Here is a 16,265-nt window from a genome sequence, read left to right on the forward strand (position 1 = left end):
CTGGCATATGCAATGTCATTTTACTCATTGGCTCTGTGTAAATTTTCAGAAAATAATTGCAAAATGCTAATTTTCATTCTTATTTGATATATTCTTCTTTTCAATAATTTCATCGTATGTTATGCTGATATATATATATATATTTTTTTGCGGTACGCGGGCCTCTCACTGCTGTGGCCTCTCCCGCTGCGGAGCACAGGTTCCGGACGCGCAGACTCAGCGGCCATGGCTCACGGGCCCAGCCGCTCCGCGGCATGTGGGATCCTTCCAGACCGGGGCACGAACCCGTGTCCCCTGCATCGGCAGGCAGACTCTCAACCACTGCGCCACCAGGGAAGCCCTATGCTGATATTTTTAAAGAAGTCAAAAGAACATAAGCTAGGAGCCTAGTTTAAAAAACAGAAAAAGGTAAATGAGGGAAAAAGTGAGTAACTTACCACTGGATTACCCACTTTGACGTAAGAAGGGTTTTGCAGTGGATCTAAATTAAGTTAAAATATTTCTCTTGCTGGATTATTCAGATCAGTATTATAGCAGGGAGTCATGATAATTTATAATCCAAAATATTAATTTATATTTAAAACCCAAACTAAATTAATAAATTATGTTCCAGTTTCAGTTTTTGAGGGGACAAATCATTAATATTAATCTAACCAATTATTCATAACAGAACATTAACTCCCCTGATGGTGATTCTCAATTCAATTCCCAATTGTAAGTATCAAAACCAAAATTATATGACATTATTACATAAACTATGTTAAGGCAAGCACTCTCAGGGGGGTTTTCTTAAACAAAGTTATTATTGTTTATTTTTGTATTGGAATGCCAGAATCTTTGTACCAATATCAGAGTAATACATAATAAAAAGTCTCAACAAGAGCATCTTTTGTACGTATATAGCAAATAGTTAATTCTTTCTTCACATCAAATTTGTGAATAATTATGAAGTATTGTTTGTTCTGTTTTAGTATTGTATAAATAAAACCTGCAAAGAAGTTCCTTTAATGGGGTATAATTGTAATGCCACTACAAAATGCAGAGGAAATGGGGTAAGTTACTTTTGTTTTCGTAGTTCTAAATTTCATGTTATTTTTGTGGGTATTTCAAAGTCAAAATCTATACTGTTTGGGAGAATTGAAAACCTAGGTCGCTTTTAAACAGACCCGGCCTAAGAATCGCTAACTAATATAAAGAAAATCAGCTGATTTCTAACCAATCCAAACTATTAAGTGAATTGTACTATGTGTGTACTGAATTTATTGTAAGCACTCACAACTTATGAATTGGTAACATGTTCAAATAAAAAACACTTATTATTTTCTCATGCAAATAAATGCATATTTTACTTATATTGTGAACATATTTGTTCTCCCTCATACTCTGCATAATTAAAACTTATGGCTGGGCTTCCCTGGTGGCGCAGTGGTTGAGAGTCCGCCTGCCGATGCAGGGGACACGGGTTCGTGCCCCGGTCCGGGAAGATCCCACATGCCGCAGAGCGGCTGGGCCCGTGAGCCATGGCCGCTGAGCCTGCGCGTCCAGAGCCTGTGCTCCGCAACGGGAGAGGCCACAACAGTGAGAGGCCCGCGTAAACTTATGGCTATATAATATTTTACAGAAGGTATACTTAAAAAACATATTAGAGAATTTCTGATGTTCTTATGAAGAGGTTTCTGATAGAAAATATATCCTCCTGCAAAAAATATTTTATTTCTTCTCAATTGCTTATCTGTTTTAATCTGGTAATACAGACTTGTAGTTACTTTTATATTTAATTTTTACTTCTTAAAATGTATAATTTGGGTCTCTTTGTGTTACTATTTTCCTAAAAGAAAATTAGTGTATGATTTAGTCAACATTATATGAATGATCCCAAATTAACCAAATTTATCAGTATTCAATTTTATAATTTTTAATTGATTGGTTTTAGAAGATATAAAGTGCTGCTGCATTGTCTTTAACTTTCTATGAGCTGTAAACAAAAAGGATAGCTACATTTTCATGTTTTGTCTTTTATTTTCTATACTTATAATTATTGGTCTGATCTTTTGGTTTCCTTTGTTCAATTATCTGTTTGTAAGCCTTCAGCCTTAATATTTTTTATAAAATCTCAAACCAAAGTTATAGATTATTGATACATTTTATTTAGTAATAATTAACATGCAATATTATATTAGTTTCAGGTGTATATTAGTTTCAGGAGTACAGCACAGTGATTTGATATTTTTATACATTATGAAATGAGCACGACAGTAAGACCAGGTTTTTGTACATCTTATTTTACAATACAAAGTTTTAGAAAAAAGAAAACAACACATCCAAAATGTAGCTACTTTGACTTTGATGTTCCTGAGATATTCTATGCATTATGTTAATTTTTTCTAAAATTTATGTTACAGGGAAATTATAATCTATTTAGATTTGATATTCTAGATAAATGTTCTTTCTAACATGACATTGTCTGTCTACTTTAATGGGAGGAGTAGGGTACTGGAATACCACTTTTTCAAAAAGTAAAGAAAAATGTATGTGGGAGGTATTCATTTAGAGGAGGTCCCATGTATCAACAATGGAAAAATGTTGCCTTTCCACATTAAAAATCCCTCTGTTGTCACAGAGCTATTAAATTTTAATTCCATTCTCCCAAAACTTTGTAAGCTCTGTTGGACTGTCCTATTGCTTTCAGTCCTGCCAGAGAGAAACGTGATGCTAGTTTAATTCCTTTTACCTTGTGCCGAATGTTGTGAGATTACTTTTCTTTGTTTTCTGAGCTTAGAAATGTTGCTGACAAGTGTCTAAGGTATGTGTTTTTCATTTCATTTTTTCTACTAGGAAGTCAAATTACACATCCAGTCTGAAATAGCATGTCATTCTTCATTTAATAAAATTTAATAATATAAAATTTAATAATATTATTTATTTGGTTATTGCTTCTGCTCTAGCTGGCCATCTTTTTCTTTCATTAAGTTAGTCAAAATGCAATGATGGTAACTTCTGTTGCTTTATGTTGCTTAGATAATTGTAAATTAATTCAGGACAGGGGAAAAATTTTGGATTAGGTTTGAGGTAATTAATAAATGATACTGTAGTCCTAATTTCAAAACTTTATATTAAAATATTTATCACCTGTGCACTAAATATCAAAAAACAGAGGTATTGATATGTACAATAGAAGAACACTTTATGGAATTCAAGATTATAATTCAAACTCATTTTATTGAAATCCCTTTTGATATGTAGGGAAAAGAGATTGTTAAACACAACAATTTAGCGCTGTCAGTGTACATGAGCAGGACACAATATCTGTAGCAGAAGTATAGGAAATGTCCATATCTTTGAATATTACATCTATTTTTTAAATGTGCCAGTCCTATATTTATACCTTCAGGTATGGGAATACGTTCATAACATAACATTAGTGATATTTGTTTGGCAAAAACCTGGGAATGAGTGTTAATGTGTGTTTGTGGGTGTGGATGTACATGTTTATCTGTGAATATACATAACACAGAATATGCTTAGCAGTGGAGAGGGACTTAATTAGTGGGTGAAGACACATTTGGTTCTGTGCATTTTAATTGTTTGAATTTTACAAAATTTTACTCAAAAATGAAAATTGACACTAAGCTATTGAAATGTAAAAGCATAAATAACATGGAAACTGCACTGAATATAAACTGCTAGCAATTCAAACTTATCATAAAGTTTTTTTTCTATCGTTTTTAATTATTTTTGGCATCTATGTTTTTCTTTTCTTATATTGGAAAATTTTTCACATAAAAATGAAATACAAATGGTTGATCAACAGTATTAAGTTTTGAAAGAAAGGGCTAAGATAATAAATTACAGTGGCCAAGTCAATTGATGGCAATTCGATCACGATATTTTTGTGTATAAATTAAAGGCCAGGGGCTTCCCTGGTGGCGCAGTGGTTGGGAGTCCACCTGCCGATGCAGGGGACACGGGTTCATGCCCGGGCCCGGGAGGATCCCACATGCCGCGGAGCGGCTGTGCCCGTGGGCCATGGCCGCTGGGCCTGCGCGCGTCCGGAGCCTGTGCTCCACAACGGGAGAGGCCACAACAGTGAGAGGCCCGCGTACCGCAAAAAAAAAAAAAAAGAAGAAAATTAAAGGCCAGGAACATACTATCGGGCAGGGTAGTGATTCTGGCATTAACTGTTAGTATACTGCCAAATTTTTCACTACTTTTTCTAACCTATTTCTCACATTATGTAGTCTTAATAAACTCAGAAAAACAGTGATTTTGTTCTTTTGAATGTATTTCTATATGACATATAAAGACTACCATGATTTATAGTGATTATATGTTTTTCTGTTTCAGATATGTAATAATTTAGGCAATTGTCATTGCTTTCCTGGGTATAGGCCTCCAGATTGTGAATTACAAATTGGTTCACCGGGAGGAAGTATTGATGATGGAAATGATCATAAATCTGGTGAGTAGAAATTAAACTTTAAAAAAAAAATAGAATGCTTTATGAAATAATTAAAGAAATATACTGCCGAGTCAAATCTTTCATGATCTCCTGAGTAATTAATAGAGTTACCTTGAATAGTGGCTTTCATTAAATCAGTGTTAAATAGTATTTGTAACGTGGTTTCCTCAGAGAAACCCAGTTTTGATCATCTCAGTTACTAAGATAGAATGTGGTACTCTTAAGTTTCAATAAATGTCATAGCATGAATGCAAAACAAATTCAAATATGGACGAATGAACACTATGTAAATTGTTTGCATCCCGTGCTATTAAAAACTTTGTAGGTTATTAAAAAACAATTGTAGGATAAAGTGTTTATTCTGAATGAAATTTAGACAAAAACATATGACAAAATATAAGTATACACATTTATTAGGAAATAACAGTAAATCACATTTTGAGTGATGAAGTACAGGTTTATACTTTCTCTTTTTTCCATGAACAGCAAGTGGCTGTTCATTGATTCAACATCCATTTATGATAAAAACTCTCAACAAAGTGGGTATAGAGGGGCTATACCTCAACATAGTAGAACCCATATATGGAAAACCCAAAGCTACCATCATACTCAATGGTTAAAAGCTGAAAGCTTTTCCTCTAAGAACAGGAACAAGACAAGGATGTCCACGCCCACCACTTTTATTCAACATAGTATTGGAAGTCGTAGTCACGGCAATTAAACCAAAAAAACAAATAAAAGATAATGCAAGTTGTATTTTATGGGTATTTTATTCTTACTGGACTACATGGCCCAAATCAATTCATACATGTCCATTTATAAAATTATTTTTGTGTTTGTATAATTTTGCTGGAACACCTGGACATCCATAAGCAGAAGAATTATTCTAGGCACAGACCTCATAACTTTCAAATATTAGGATCACAGTCCTAATACAAAAGTATGCATCTCCTAGAAGATAACAGAAGAAAATCTAAGTGCCCTTAGAGAATGACATTTTAGATACAGCAGCATGAGCATGATCCATAAAAGAAAAAATTGGTAACTTGCACTTGATTAAAACGTAAAAGTTCTGTTCTGTACAGACAGTCAGAGAATGAAAAAAAACAAGCCAGAAACTGGGAGAACATCTTTGCAAAACATATATCTGATATAGGACTGGTATTCAAAATATACCAAGCACTCTTGAAACTCAACAGTATGAAAATTGACAACCCAGTTTAAAAATGAGCAATGTTAAAGCGCTTATCTGGGCTCTCTTGTAGTTCTCTGAGCATCTCTAGAACGATTATGTTGAATTCTTTGTTGAGCAATACCTAGATCTCCATTCCTTTGGGGCCAGTCACGGTAAATGTCCTGATTCCTGCAGCCTTGCGTAGGTGTCCATACATTTGGAGATACAGTCACCCCTTCCAGACTTTGTAAACGATTTACTAAGGGAAGCCTTTCACCTGTGGATGGAGGCATACTTGATCGTGCTGTGACCCTGGGACAACTGGTGCAGGGCGCCAAATGCAGGAGCACCTGGTGGTACCAGGCCCAAAGGGATGTAATGTCTCTTCGGCTCAGGCCACTGAGGTCCATATTATCAACTGTGTGGTCCTTGTGAGCACTTCGTGGGTCCATAGTGGCTGCAAGGACTGTTGGGCTCAAAGCAGGACCTCCAGGATCAGTAGCTAAGGACAAGGCCAGGCAGCAGTGGTGGCTGGAGATAGTGGCATGCACACACTTGGCCGTGGGGCCCAACTGCAGGTGCCCGTGTGGTGGCAGAGGTCAGGTGCAGACATGCTTGAAGCGATGGGCTGGAACCAACTATAGGCTCACTGGCCACTGCAGTGTTCCTGAGTGTCAGTGTGCTTTCCTACTGCTTCAAGCTCTACCTTGGGGTATGCATGCTGCAGGGAGACCAGTGATGGGGGTGGTCAGGCTCGGGGTGCACACCGATGGGCTAACTACAGGTAGGCACAGTGATGCCAACCAGTGTCAGAAGGCAGAGCCTGATCTGGATCCAACCAACAGCTACAGTATGCTCCTCTCCTGTGGCTGTACTCTTAGCCCCTGGAAAGAGTGCACTGCTGTGGAGGTCAGTGATGGGGGTCTGGCTGGGGGTGTGCAGGTGCATAGCTGGGGGGCGGGGCTAGTTACAGGTGGGCATGGGTACCGGCCAATGACAGAGGCTGAGCCTGATCTGGATCTGATAACAGCTGCAGGGTCCATGGATGTCAGTGTGCTCTCCTGTGGCTGGACACTCTCCCCACTGGCATGCACACTGCAGTAAAGGCCAGTGACAGGAATCAGGCTGGGAGCATGCCAGTGCACGGATGGAGGGGCTACCAACAAACAGGCAGCCATGGTGGTCTTGGCCAGTGACAGAAGGCAGGACCTGACTGTGCCTACAAACAGCTGTGACTGGCAGGAGAGGGGGCAAGCTGGCTGCCTATGCATTCACCTGGGGTTGCAGGTTATTTCCGCTCAGTATTATATCAGAGTCTAGTCAGTATAAAAAGACCAAAAAAAAAAAAAGCTCAAAAAGCATACAGATTGAAAAGAAAATCAGTCTTTATGTATAGATAATATGATCCTATATGCAGAAAATCCTAAGGAATCCACAAAAAATTTAGTAAGGTTGAAGAATATGAGATCAATGTACAAAAAGCAATTGTATTCCTATAAACTAAGAGGAGACAATCCAACAGTGACATTAAGAAACCAATTTTATTCACCACAGCATAAAAAGTAAAATACCTAGAAATAAATTTAGTGAAAAATTACATGATTTGTACACTGAAAATTTCAAACCATTGCTGATGTAAATTATAGAAAATTTATATAAATGGAGAGACAATGATGTTCATAGATTGGAAGACTATTGTTAAATGGACGGTTCTCTGCAAATTTATCTATACATTCAAGAAAATCCCTGTAAAAATCATCCAGCTGGTTCATTTGCAGAAAGTGACAAGCTGGCTATAAGCTTTATATAGAATTTCAAAGGACCTAGAGTTGTCCAAATAACTTTGAAAAGAGTGATGTTGAAGAAAGTATACCACCCAATTTCAAAACTTTCTATAAAGCTACAATAATCAACACAGTGTAGCACTGATATTAACATAGACGTGTAGATCAATGGAACAGAATAAAGAACTGGAAATAGACCCACAGATACATGGAAAACTGATTTTCCGTAAAAGTGCAAAGCAACTCAGTGAATAAAGGGTAGTCTTTTCAACAAAATGTGCTGGAACCATTACATACCCACATGTAAAAAAAAAAAAAAAAAAAAAAGGGAATTTTGTACATTTTGTACATGATCTGAAATCATATACAAAAATTCACTCAAAGTGGATCACAGATCAAAATGTGAAGCCTAGAGCTTCCCTGGGAGGTGCAGTGGTTGAGAGTCCGCCTGCTGATTCAGGGGACTCGGGTTCGTGCCCCGGTCCGGGAAGATCCCACATGCCGCGGAGTGGCTGGGCCCGTGAGCCACGGCCGCTTAGCTTGCGCGTTCGGAGCCTGTGCTGCGCAATGGGAGAGGCCACAACAGTGAGAGGCCCGCGTACCGCAAAAAAAAAAAAGAAACAAGTGAAGCCTAAATGTATAAAACTTCAAGAAGAAAATATATGAGAAAACCTTAGTGACTTTGGATTAAATAAGGATTTTTTTTACATATGACACCAAAAGCACAATCCAAGGAGAAAAGGTGAAAACTTGGACATCACCAAAATTAAAAGTCACTGTTAGGTATATACCTAATAAAGTATTTATATTCAGAATATGTACAGATTTTATATTCAGAATATATAATCTTTGAAACTTAATAATGAAAAACCAACAGCCTTCTAAAAATGGGCAAAACACTTAAACAGACACTTTACCAAAGAAGATATATGGATTGGCAAATAAGCACAAGTAAAGATGCCCAACATCATTGTTCATCAAGGAAATGCAAATTAAAGTCACAATTAGACACCATAACATTCCTTTAAATTTCATTTAAATTTAAAGGACTAACCACATGAAGTTTTACCAATATGTGAGGGTAGTGTCTCATACACTACTGTTGAAGTGTAAAATTGTACAGTTTCAGCTTCTTAAAATGGTAAACTTTTACCTACCATGTAATCTAGTCACTTTACTATTTTATTTACCCAAGAGAATAGAATGCCTTCTCCCATACCAAACTTTGTATACAAATGTTCATAACAGCTTTAGATGTAATAGATAAAATTTGGAAACAACCCAAATACAAATCAACAGGTGATGGATCAAGGACGTGTGGTATATCCAAACAATAGCATATATTGAACAGTAAAAAAGAACAAGCTATTGTTAAAAGTACCAACATGGATGGATGTCAACATTTACGCTGTGTGAAAGAAGCAAGACTAAAATGAATACAGACTGTCTGACTCTGTATTAAATTGTAGAACACACAAACTAATTGATAGGGAGAGAATGCAGATCAAATCAGTGGTTGCTTGTTTGGGGGAGTGGCATCACGGCAGCACCATATATAGGCAAGTAGAAACTTTTGTGGATGATGGATATATTCACGACAGTTGAGCCTGGGAGTACGTGGATTTGAACTGCACGGATCCACTCATACACAGATTTTTTTCAATAAATACTACAGTACTACAGCATCTGAGGTTGATTGAATCCACGGAAGGGCAACTGCGAATATGGTGGAACCTGGGCTAAGAAGGGACCTAGAATATGCAGGACCAACGCTAAAGTTAAACATGGATTTAGACTGCTCAGAGTGGATTCCCCTGACCCCTGCATTGTTTAAGGGTCAACTGTCTTTTGACTGATGTGGTGGTTTTATACATATATACATATAATAAAACCTGTAAAATTGTACATCTCAAATAGGTGCATGTATTATGTGTCTAAAATAACTCAGTAAAGCTGTTAAAACAGCAAAATTTAAATGACATCTAAGACAAAAGTCACACTATTTTGTTGTCAAATCTTTGAGCTGTAAAATTACGGCATGCATGCATTTCTGTTATTATGTTATAGTTCAGTAAAAAATTTACTAAATAAATAATAATGGAAGAGATCAATACACATGTAACCTTTGGAGAGGAATGATGATTAGAAAATGTCCGGAGGATGCTTTGGGGAGTCTAACAGGGTATGTTTTGCGATCTGGATGATTTTTCTAATTCTTTGTTAACATATTTATTTACTGTGTACTTTTCTGAATTGCATAATACTTCAAGTTTTTAGGTGTAAGAAATAACGAAAGGGCATAAATATGTCGTTGAACGTCAACGAGAGGGGAAAAATACACACAACACACACTTTACGTATAGGTAGATACAGATACCAGGATAGGTATAGATATGGATTTTATTCATACGTATAAAATATAAATACTAGATGGAGAAACATGAGTCATTTCAAAATGGTTTCCTCCAAGGAGAGAAGCTATGTGACTTGGCGAGGGAGAGGGATGGCGGTTTTTCCCAGTATTTTGCTAAATTTTTAACTTAAGCCCTATTAATATATCACCTTTTAAAATATGATGCCATAAATAAGCAGCACGTAATAAGCAGACCTCAAAATATGTATACAGTATCGTAATAATTAAACAAATATGCATAAAAGATGACTAGTAAATCTATGAAAAATGTACCATTGAAGTTTTGGCTATGAGCTTAAATGTCCTTTTGTTTTCTCCTATAAGAGTTTGCAAGGTATTAAACTTTCGATTAGGTATATGATTTTATATGTACACATATGATTAAAGTGAAATAAATATAAATTTATTCAAATGTTCTATGTTTCATTTCTAGTTACAATTTTTACTAAAAAAGGCTACAATGCACATCAGAACTGGCTTATTTTGAGTTTCTACATTGTTCTGCCCTTTTTCATAATTTTCACCATTATGATCATGAAGCGAAATGAAATAAGAAAATCATGCAACAAAGAGAGTGCAGAATATGAGGGGTAAATATGATTTTACAAATAATTTATTATTTTAAATTGTGCTGGTCATTAACCAGTGTCATAAATTCATAATTGCATAACATTTGTTACATTTATTATTAAATATGTGCTATTTTAAATCTAAGGTAAATGGCATTTTAACCATTTTGTTTTCCCAGTAGTTCATTGTTAGTATATTAAGGCAAGTCAAAATTTTGACTGCTCCAAAACTGTTCTCCTGATGAATATTCCACACTGTACTAGGGACTTAATATGTCAGAAAAGAATATATTTGGTGTATCATTTTAAGTTCCTTTCTAGTTGGATCTAAATTAAGTATGAGTCTTTGTTTCCTTTGGGGAAACTTTTTTTTTCCAATTTAGAATTTGTGTTAAACATGTCACTAATAAACCCTTGAACCTCATAATATTTCTATCTCTTTAGTAGTCTCAAATACTGTTAAAAAATCTCTACAGAATTCCTTTGAAATCAGATACTGTTTCTTACACATCTGTGCAGACTATTTTCTTACATTTGTGCATCTTCTCTTCTGATGACCTAACATTTAACTCATTGAAGGTAAGAAACCCTCATATTAATCCCGAAATGTAACATCACGAATGAGGATTTCAGCTTCAAAGTTCCATTTTCTTTGAAAGCTACCATTACTAGTCCATTTTATGAAGACACGCTCAATTGCACACACATTACATGCATATCGTTCAGGGAAGTGATGGATCATATTCCCTGAAAGAGGAAGTGACTTAATTGGCCTATCACGAGCCTTTACAGAGGAAAAGAGAAAAAGAGAATTCAAAGAAAGTCCTGACAGGTAATATCGTAGAGGGAACGTGAGTAAAGTACATGCTCAATACATCTTCACATCCAAAAATTTCTGCTGCACCCAGCGTTAATGACTGTTCGTTTATAAACTCTCCCAGCAGGCCTGGGATGCGCACCATTCGGCCCTGCATCTTTGTTTATTCTATAAGTGTATATACTGGAGTCACTGAAAACATAATTTTCATCAGATGGAAAAAATCATCTTGTAGCCATATGTTTATTTCCATCATGCATTAGGCTGGGGCTATGGGGTTTAGGTAGGAAGATCACAGAGGTGGAACGTCATTCTCATCACATCGATATCAAAGGCAAATACTACCAACTGATAACTTAATATCAACCTTGATTACCTGGAGGAAGTAGTGTTTGTCAGGTATTTCCGGAAAACATGAAAACACCTGTAAGATTATTTTTCTCCCTTTTTATACTAAAATCTATAAAAGGAAGCAACTAAACGTACCCCATATGTTTTTGTTTTTTGAGCAGCTCTTCACTTTTGGGTTCTATAAGATGTTCCAGAATCATCTTGTATATTCCTGGCCACAGGCCTAGAAGCAAGCATTTCTACAAGGATTCTTGGTTTCTTTTATTGGAGAACAATATTAGAAACAAATCTAGATGCTAGGTGTGCTCCTTGCTTCTTGTATTCCATTGCGTCTAGATCCTCACAATAGATGGATATATAAATTCAATATATGTGTACAACACATACATACACACACCTGTCTTTATATATCCTGCAGATAAGGCCTTTATCAGATATAAAAATTGCAAATGTTTTCTTCAGCTATGTGTCATATTTTCATTCTAACTACAGTGTCTTTTGCTGAGGAAAAGTTTTTAATTTTATCATTATTTTCCTTCTTGGATTATGCTTTTGTTGTTATATTTAAAAACTCACCACCAAACCCAAGGTCACTCAGATTTTCTCCTGTGCTTTCTTCTTGAAGATTTATAGCTTTGCATTTCACATTTAGATCTATGATCCATTTTAAGATAATTTTTGTGTAAAATTTGAAGTAAATTTAGAGTAAGGTGTGAAGTATGTGATAAGGTTTGTATTTTTGCATATGTATGCCAAATGGTCCAGCACCATTTGTTGAAAGAACTATCGTATCTTCATCAAAATGCCTTTGCACCTTTGTTGAAAACCAACTGACCAATATATATGTAGGTCTAATTTTGAATGAAGGAAATAAGATGTTTTTTATTTTCATGGTCAATTTTACAGTGCAAGTCTGCTTATTTATAGGATAATGATTTTTTTTCTGTAATGTATCTTTTTCCAAGTTTCAAATATTAGAATGTGATTTTCTCTTTAATTCATATTTGCAAATAAGTTTGCCTAAAGGAAAGATGTGAGTTATCTTTTTCACATGCCACAGGTTAAGTAAATAAATAAAGGTATAAATTCCTTTAAAATCCTCTTTTACGTTGAAGTTTGTCTCTTAGAAAGCAGAATGGAAAGAAAATAATGCTTCATGAAGATTGGTTTTCTCTGCCTTCATAATGAAGTTAAACTGCATTAAAATGTATTAATATTTGGCAAGGTTTGAAAAAGACTTTTTGCTGTTGTTGCTTTTAACTCACACTAAAAATTGTGCAGGCAGAGGGCTAGACATGGCAGACTTAGTAGAAGACTAACTTTTCTTAGAGTGGACCACAGACCACACACCTAAGAACTTCCATTTAATCACTTTCTGCAAGACCAAGAGGAAATATCATAGTTATGGTGAATACACATTTGGGTTGAAGCCAGGAATACAACACAAATTACTTGGGCTTCCAGAAGGAATATATTTCAAATATATATACTTAGATATACATACATATATATATAACCTAAATATTCATTTATAGAGAAGTTTTATGTATGTAACTATATATATCATATATATAACTATGCATATATATATATATGCTTTCTGACATCTTAATGGGTATGAGGTTGTAGCTTATCATGGTTTTTATTTGCATTGTCGTAATGATTAATGAGCATCTTTTCATGTGCTTATATTCCATTCATATATCTTCTTTGGAGAAATGTCTATTCAAGTCCTTTGGCCATTTTTGAATCAGATTGTTTGGGGTTTTGTTGTTGTTGAATTTTAGGAGTTCTCTACATATTCTGTATATTCATCTCTTATCAGGTATATGATTTGCAAATTCTCCCATTTTTTGGTTGCCTTTTTATTTGTAATATTCTGGGTATATAGCCAAAAGCAGTTTCTCCAAGAGCTACTTGTACACCAATGTTCATTGCACCTTTGTTCACAATAGCTAAAGATGGAAGCGACACAAGTGTCCATCAACAGATGAATGGATAAAGCAAAATGTGGTTTAAACATGCAATGGAATATTTATGATCTAGCCTTTAAAAGGCAGGAAATTCTGACACATGCTACAAGGCAGATGAATGAACCTTGAGGACATTATGTTACATGAAATAACCTAGTCACAAAAGACAAATACTGTATGAGTTCACTAACATGAGGTACCCGGAGTAGTCAAATTCCTAGAGAGAGAAAATAAAATGGTGGTTGCCAGGGTTTGGGATAGGAAGGAATGAGGAGTTATTGTTCAATGGGTATAGAGTTTCAGTTTTTCAAAATGAAGAGTTTTGGAGATGGTAGCTGGTGATGTTTGTACAACACTGAATATACTTAATAGCAATAAACTGTACACTAAAAAATAGGATGGTAAATTTTATGTTATGTGTGTTTTACCATAATAAAAATTAATCTATAACAAAAGAGGCAAGGATATACAACAGAGAAAAGACAGTCTCTTCAATAAGTGTGCTGGGGAAACTGGACAGCTATATGTAAAAGAATGAAATTAGAACACTCCCTAACACCATACACAAAAATAAACTCAAAATGCATTAAAGACCTAAATGTAAGACCGGACACTGTAAAACTCTTAGAGGAAAACATAGGAAGAACACTCTTTGACATAAATCACAGCAAGATCCTTTTTGACCCACCTCCTAGTGTAATGCAAATAAAAACAAAAATAAACAAATGGAACCTAATGTAACTTAAAAGCTTTTGCACAGCAAAGGAAACTATAAACAACATGAAAAGACAACCTCAGAATGGGAGAAAATATTTGCAAACAAATCAACAGACAAAGGGTTAATCTCCAAAATATATAAACATCTCATGCAGCTCAATGTTAAAAAAAAAAAAACCCAATTAAAAAATGGGCAGAAGACCTAAATAGTCATTTCTCCAAAGAAGACATACAGATGGCCAAGAGGCACATGAAAAGCTGCTCAACATTACTAATTATTAGAGAAATGCAAATCAAAACTACAATGAGGTATCACCTCACACCAGTTAGGATGGGCATCATCAGAAAATCTACAAACAACAAATGCTGGAGAAGGTGTGGAGAAAAGGGAACCCTGTTGCACCGTTGGTGGGACAGCAGGGGGAAGGTGGCTCGGGAGGGCCCCATCGTCCTTGGCGGGCCCACACCCCCAAGTGTTACATTCCCCCGGCTGTAAATTGATATGGCCACTATGGAAAACAGTATGGAGGTTCCTTAAAAAACTAAAAATACCATATGACCCAGTAATCCCACTACTGGGCATATATCCAGAGAAAACCACAATTCAAAAAGACACATGTACGCCAGTGTTCATTACAGCACTACTTACAATAGCCAAGTCATGGAGGCAACCTAAATGCCCATCAACAGAAGAATGGATAAACAAGAGGTGGTACATATATACAATGGAATAGTACTTAGCCACAAAAAGGAACGAAGTTGGTTCATTGGTAGAGAAGTGGATGGACCTAGAGACTGTCATAGAGTGAAGCAAGTCAGAAAGAAAAACAAATATTGTATATTAACGCATATATGTGGAATTCAGAAAAATGGTACAGAAGAACCGTTTGCAGGGCAGAAATAGACACAGATGTAGAGAACAAACGTATGGACACCAAGGGGGGAAGACAGGGGAGGGAGGGATGAATTGGGAGATTGGGATTGACATATATACACTACTATGTATAAAACAGATAACTAATAAAAACCTGCTGTAAAAAAAAAACTAAAAAATGCACACCTTTATACATATAAATACATATTCATATATAAATACATATTCATATATGAATACACACATTTAATGTTTAGCTTTTTATTTGGACTGCTTAGTTTTCTAAGAAACAAACTTACCTATAATGAATATTTCAGTTAATCTATTATAGTTGATTTTTTATTTTTTACTGTCTGTGTTCCTTTGCGTGAGTGTTTTGATCTGAGACTTAAAACAGAAATCTGGCAGTAGATACAGTTAAAGTAGGAAACCGCCTGCTACTAAAGATATTGTGAATTTCTATTTTCTTTTTCTTTCACTAGTCATTCAGCCATTGTACCAGAGAGTTATGACGTGGACTATTAATGTTGCCAAGAACTTCATCATCAAGTGGGTTACATGCAGAAGAGAAGGTGTTTTATAACCCTATGATACCACTGAATACGTTTAAAATGTCAAATTTTTGAAAATAAAGCACACTTGGGCAGGAGGAAGTCTCCCCTATGCTTCTGGGCATACACCTGGCCACAGGTGGAGTCTGGGTCCACGGAGCCGTAGCCACACTTCCACCCCTCACCCCACTCACCCTCCCCCCACCAGCCCCACCATCTCCACCCGCCCCACCCCCGCCCCCAGGCCAGCCCCCCAGCCCCTCCCTGCCCCGCCCCTCCGCCCGCTCTGCCCTCCCTCCCTGCGCCTCCCCGCCGTGGCCTAGAGCGCAGGGCTCCACGCGCTCGCTGCACCGTTTCCAGTCAACCCCGGTGGCGAGGCCAGCTGGCCACGCAATGCTGTCTCTCTTGCTGTTCCTCTCAGGGCTGGGCCTGCTGACCTCCACGGGCCATCGTAAGTGAGAACCCTGCTGGATAGGAGGGTGGCCCGTCGTCGCAGGGTCCCTTGGCACGGGGGTCGTCGCCCTCCTTGCTGCAGAAGCCCAGGCCAGGCTGGGGAGAGTCCGGCGTCAGGTCCGAGCCCAAC

At 36.6% G+C, this 16,265-nt stretch overlaps 1 protein-coding gene across 1 annotated transcript in view; it reads left to right on the forward strand.

Moving 5' to 3' along the window:
- LOC101329190 (disintegrin and metalloproteinase domain-containing protein 18) overlaps positions 1–15,764 on the forward strand; it is a 78,479-nt gene extending 62,715 nt beyond the window's left edge. The window contains exons 17-20 of the mRNA XM_033848807.2: positions 972–1,052; positions 4,345–4,459; positions 10,264–10,420; positions 15,614–15,764. Coding sequence (XP_033704698.2) covers positions 972–1,052; positions 4,345–4,459; positions 10,264–10,420; positions 15,614–15,656 — 396 coding nt within the window. The 3' untranslated portion in view covers positions 15,657–15,764. The remainder of the gene's footprint in view (positions 1–971; positions 1,053–4,344; positions 4,460–10,263; positions 10,421–15,613) is intronic.
- The last annotated feature ends 501 nt before the right edge of the window (positions 15,765–16,265 follow it).

The sequence above is a fragment of the Tursiops truncatus genome, chromosome 21 (assembly GCF_011762595.2).
Source record: "Tursiops truncatus isolate mTurTru1 chromosome 21, mTurTru1.mat.Y, whole genome shotgun sequence".
In the NCBI taxonomy this organism is placed as follows: domain Eukaryota; kingdom Metazoa; phylum Chordata; class Mammalia; order Artiodactyla; family Delphinidae; genus Tursiops; species Tursiops truncatus.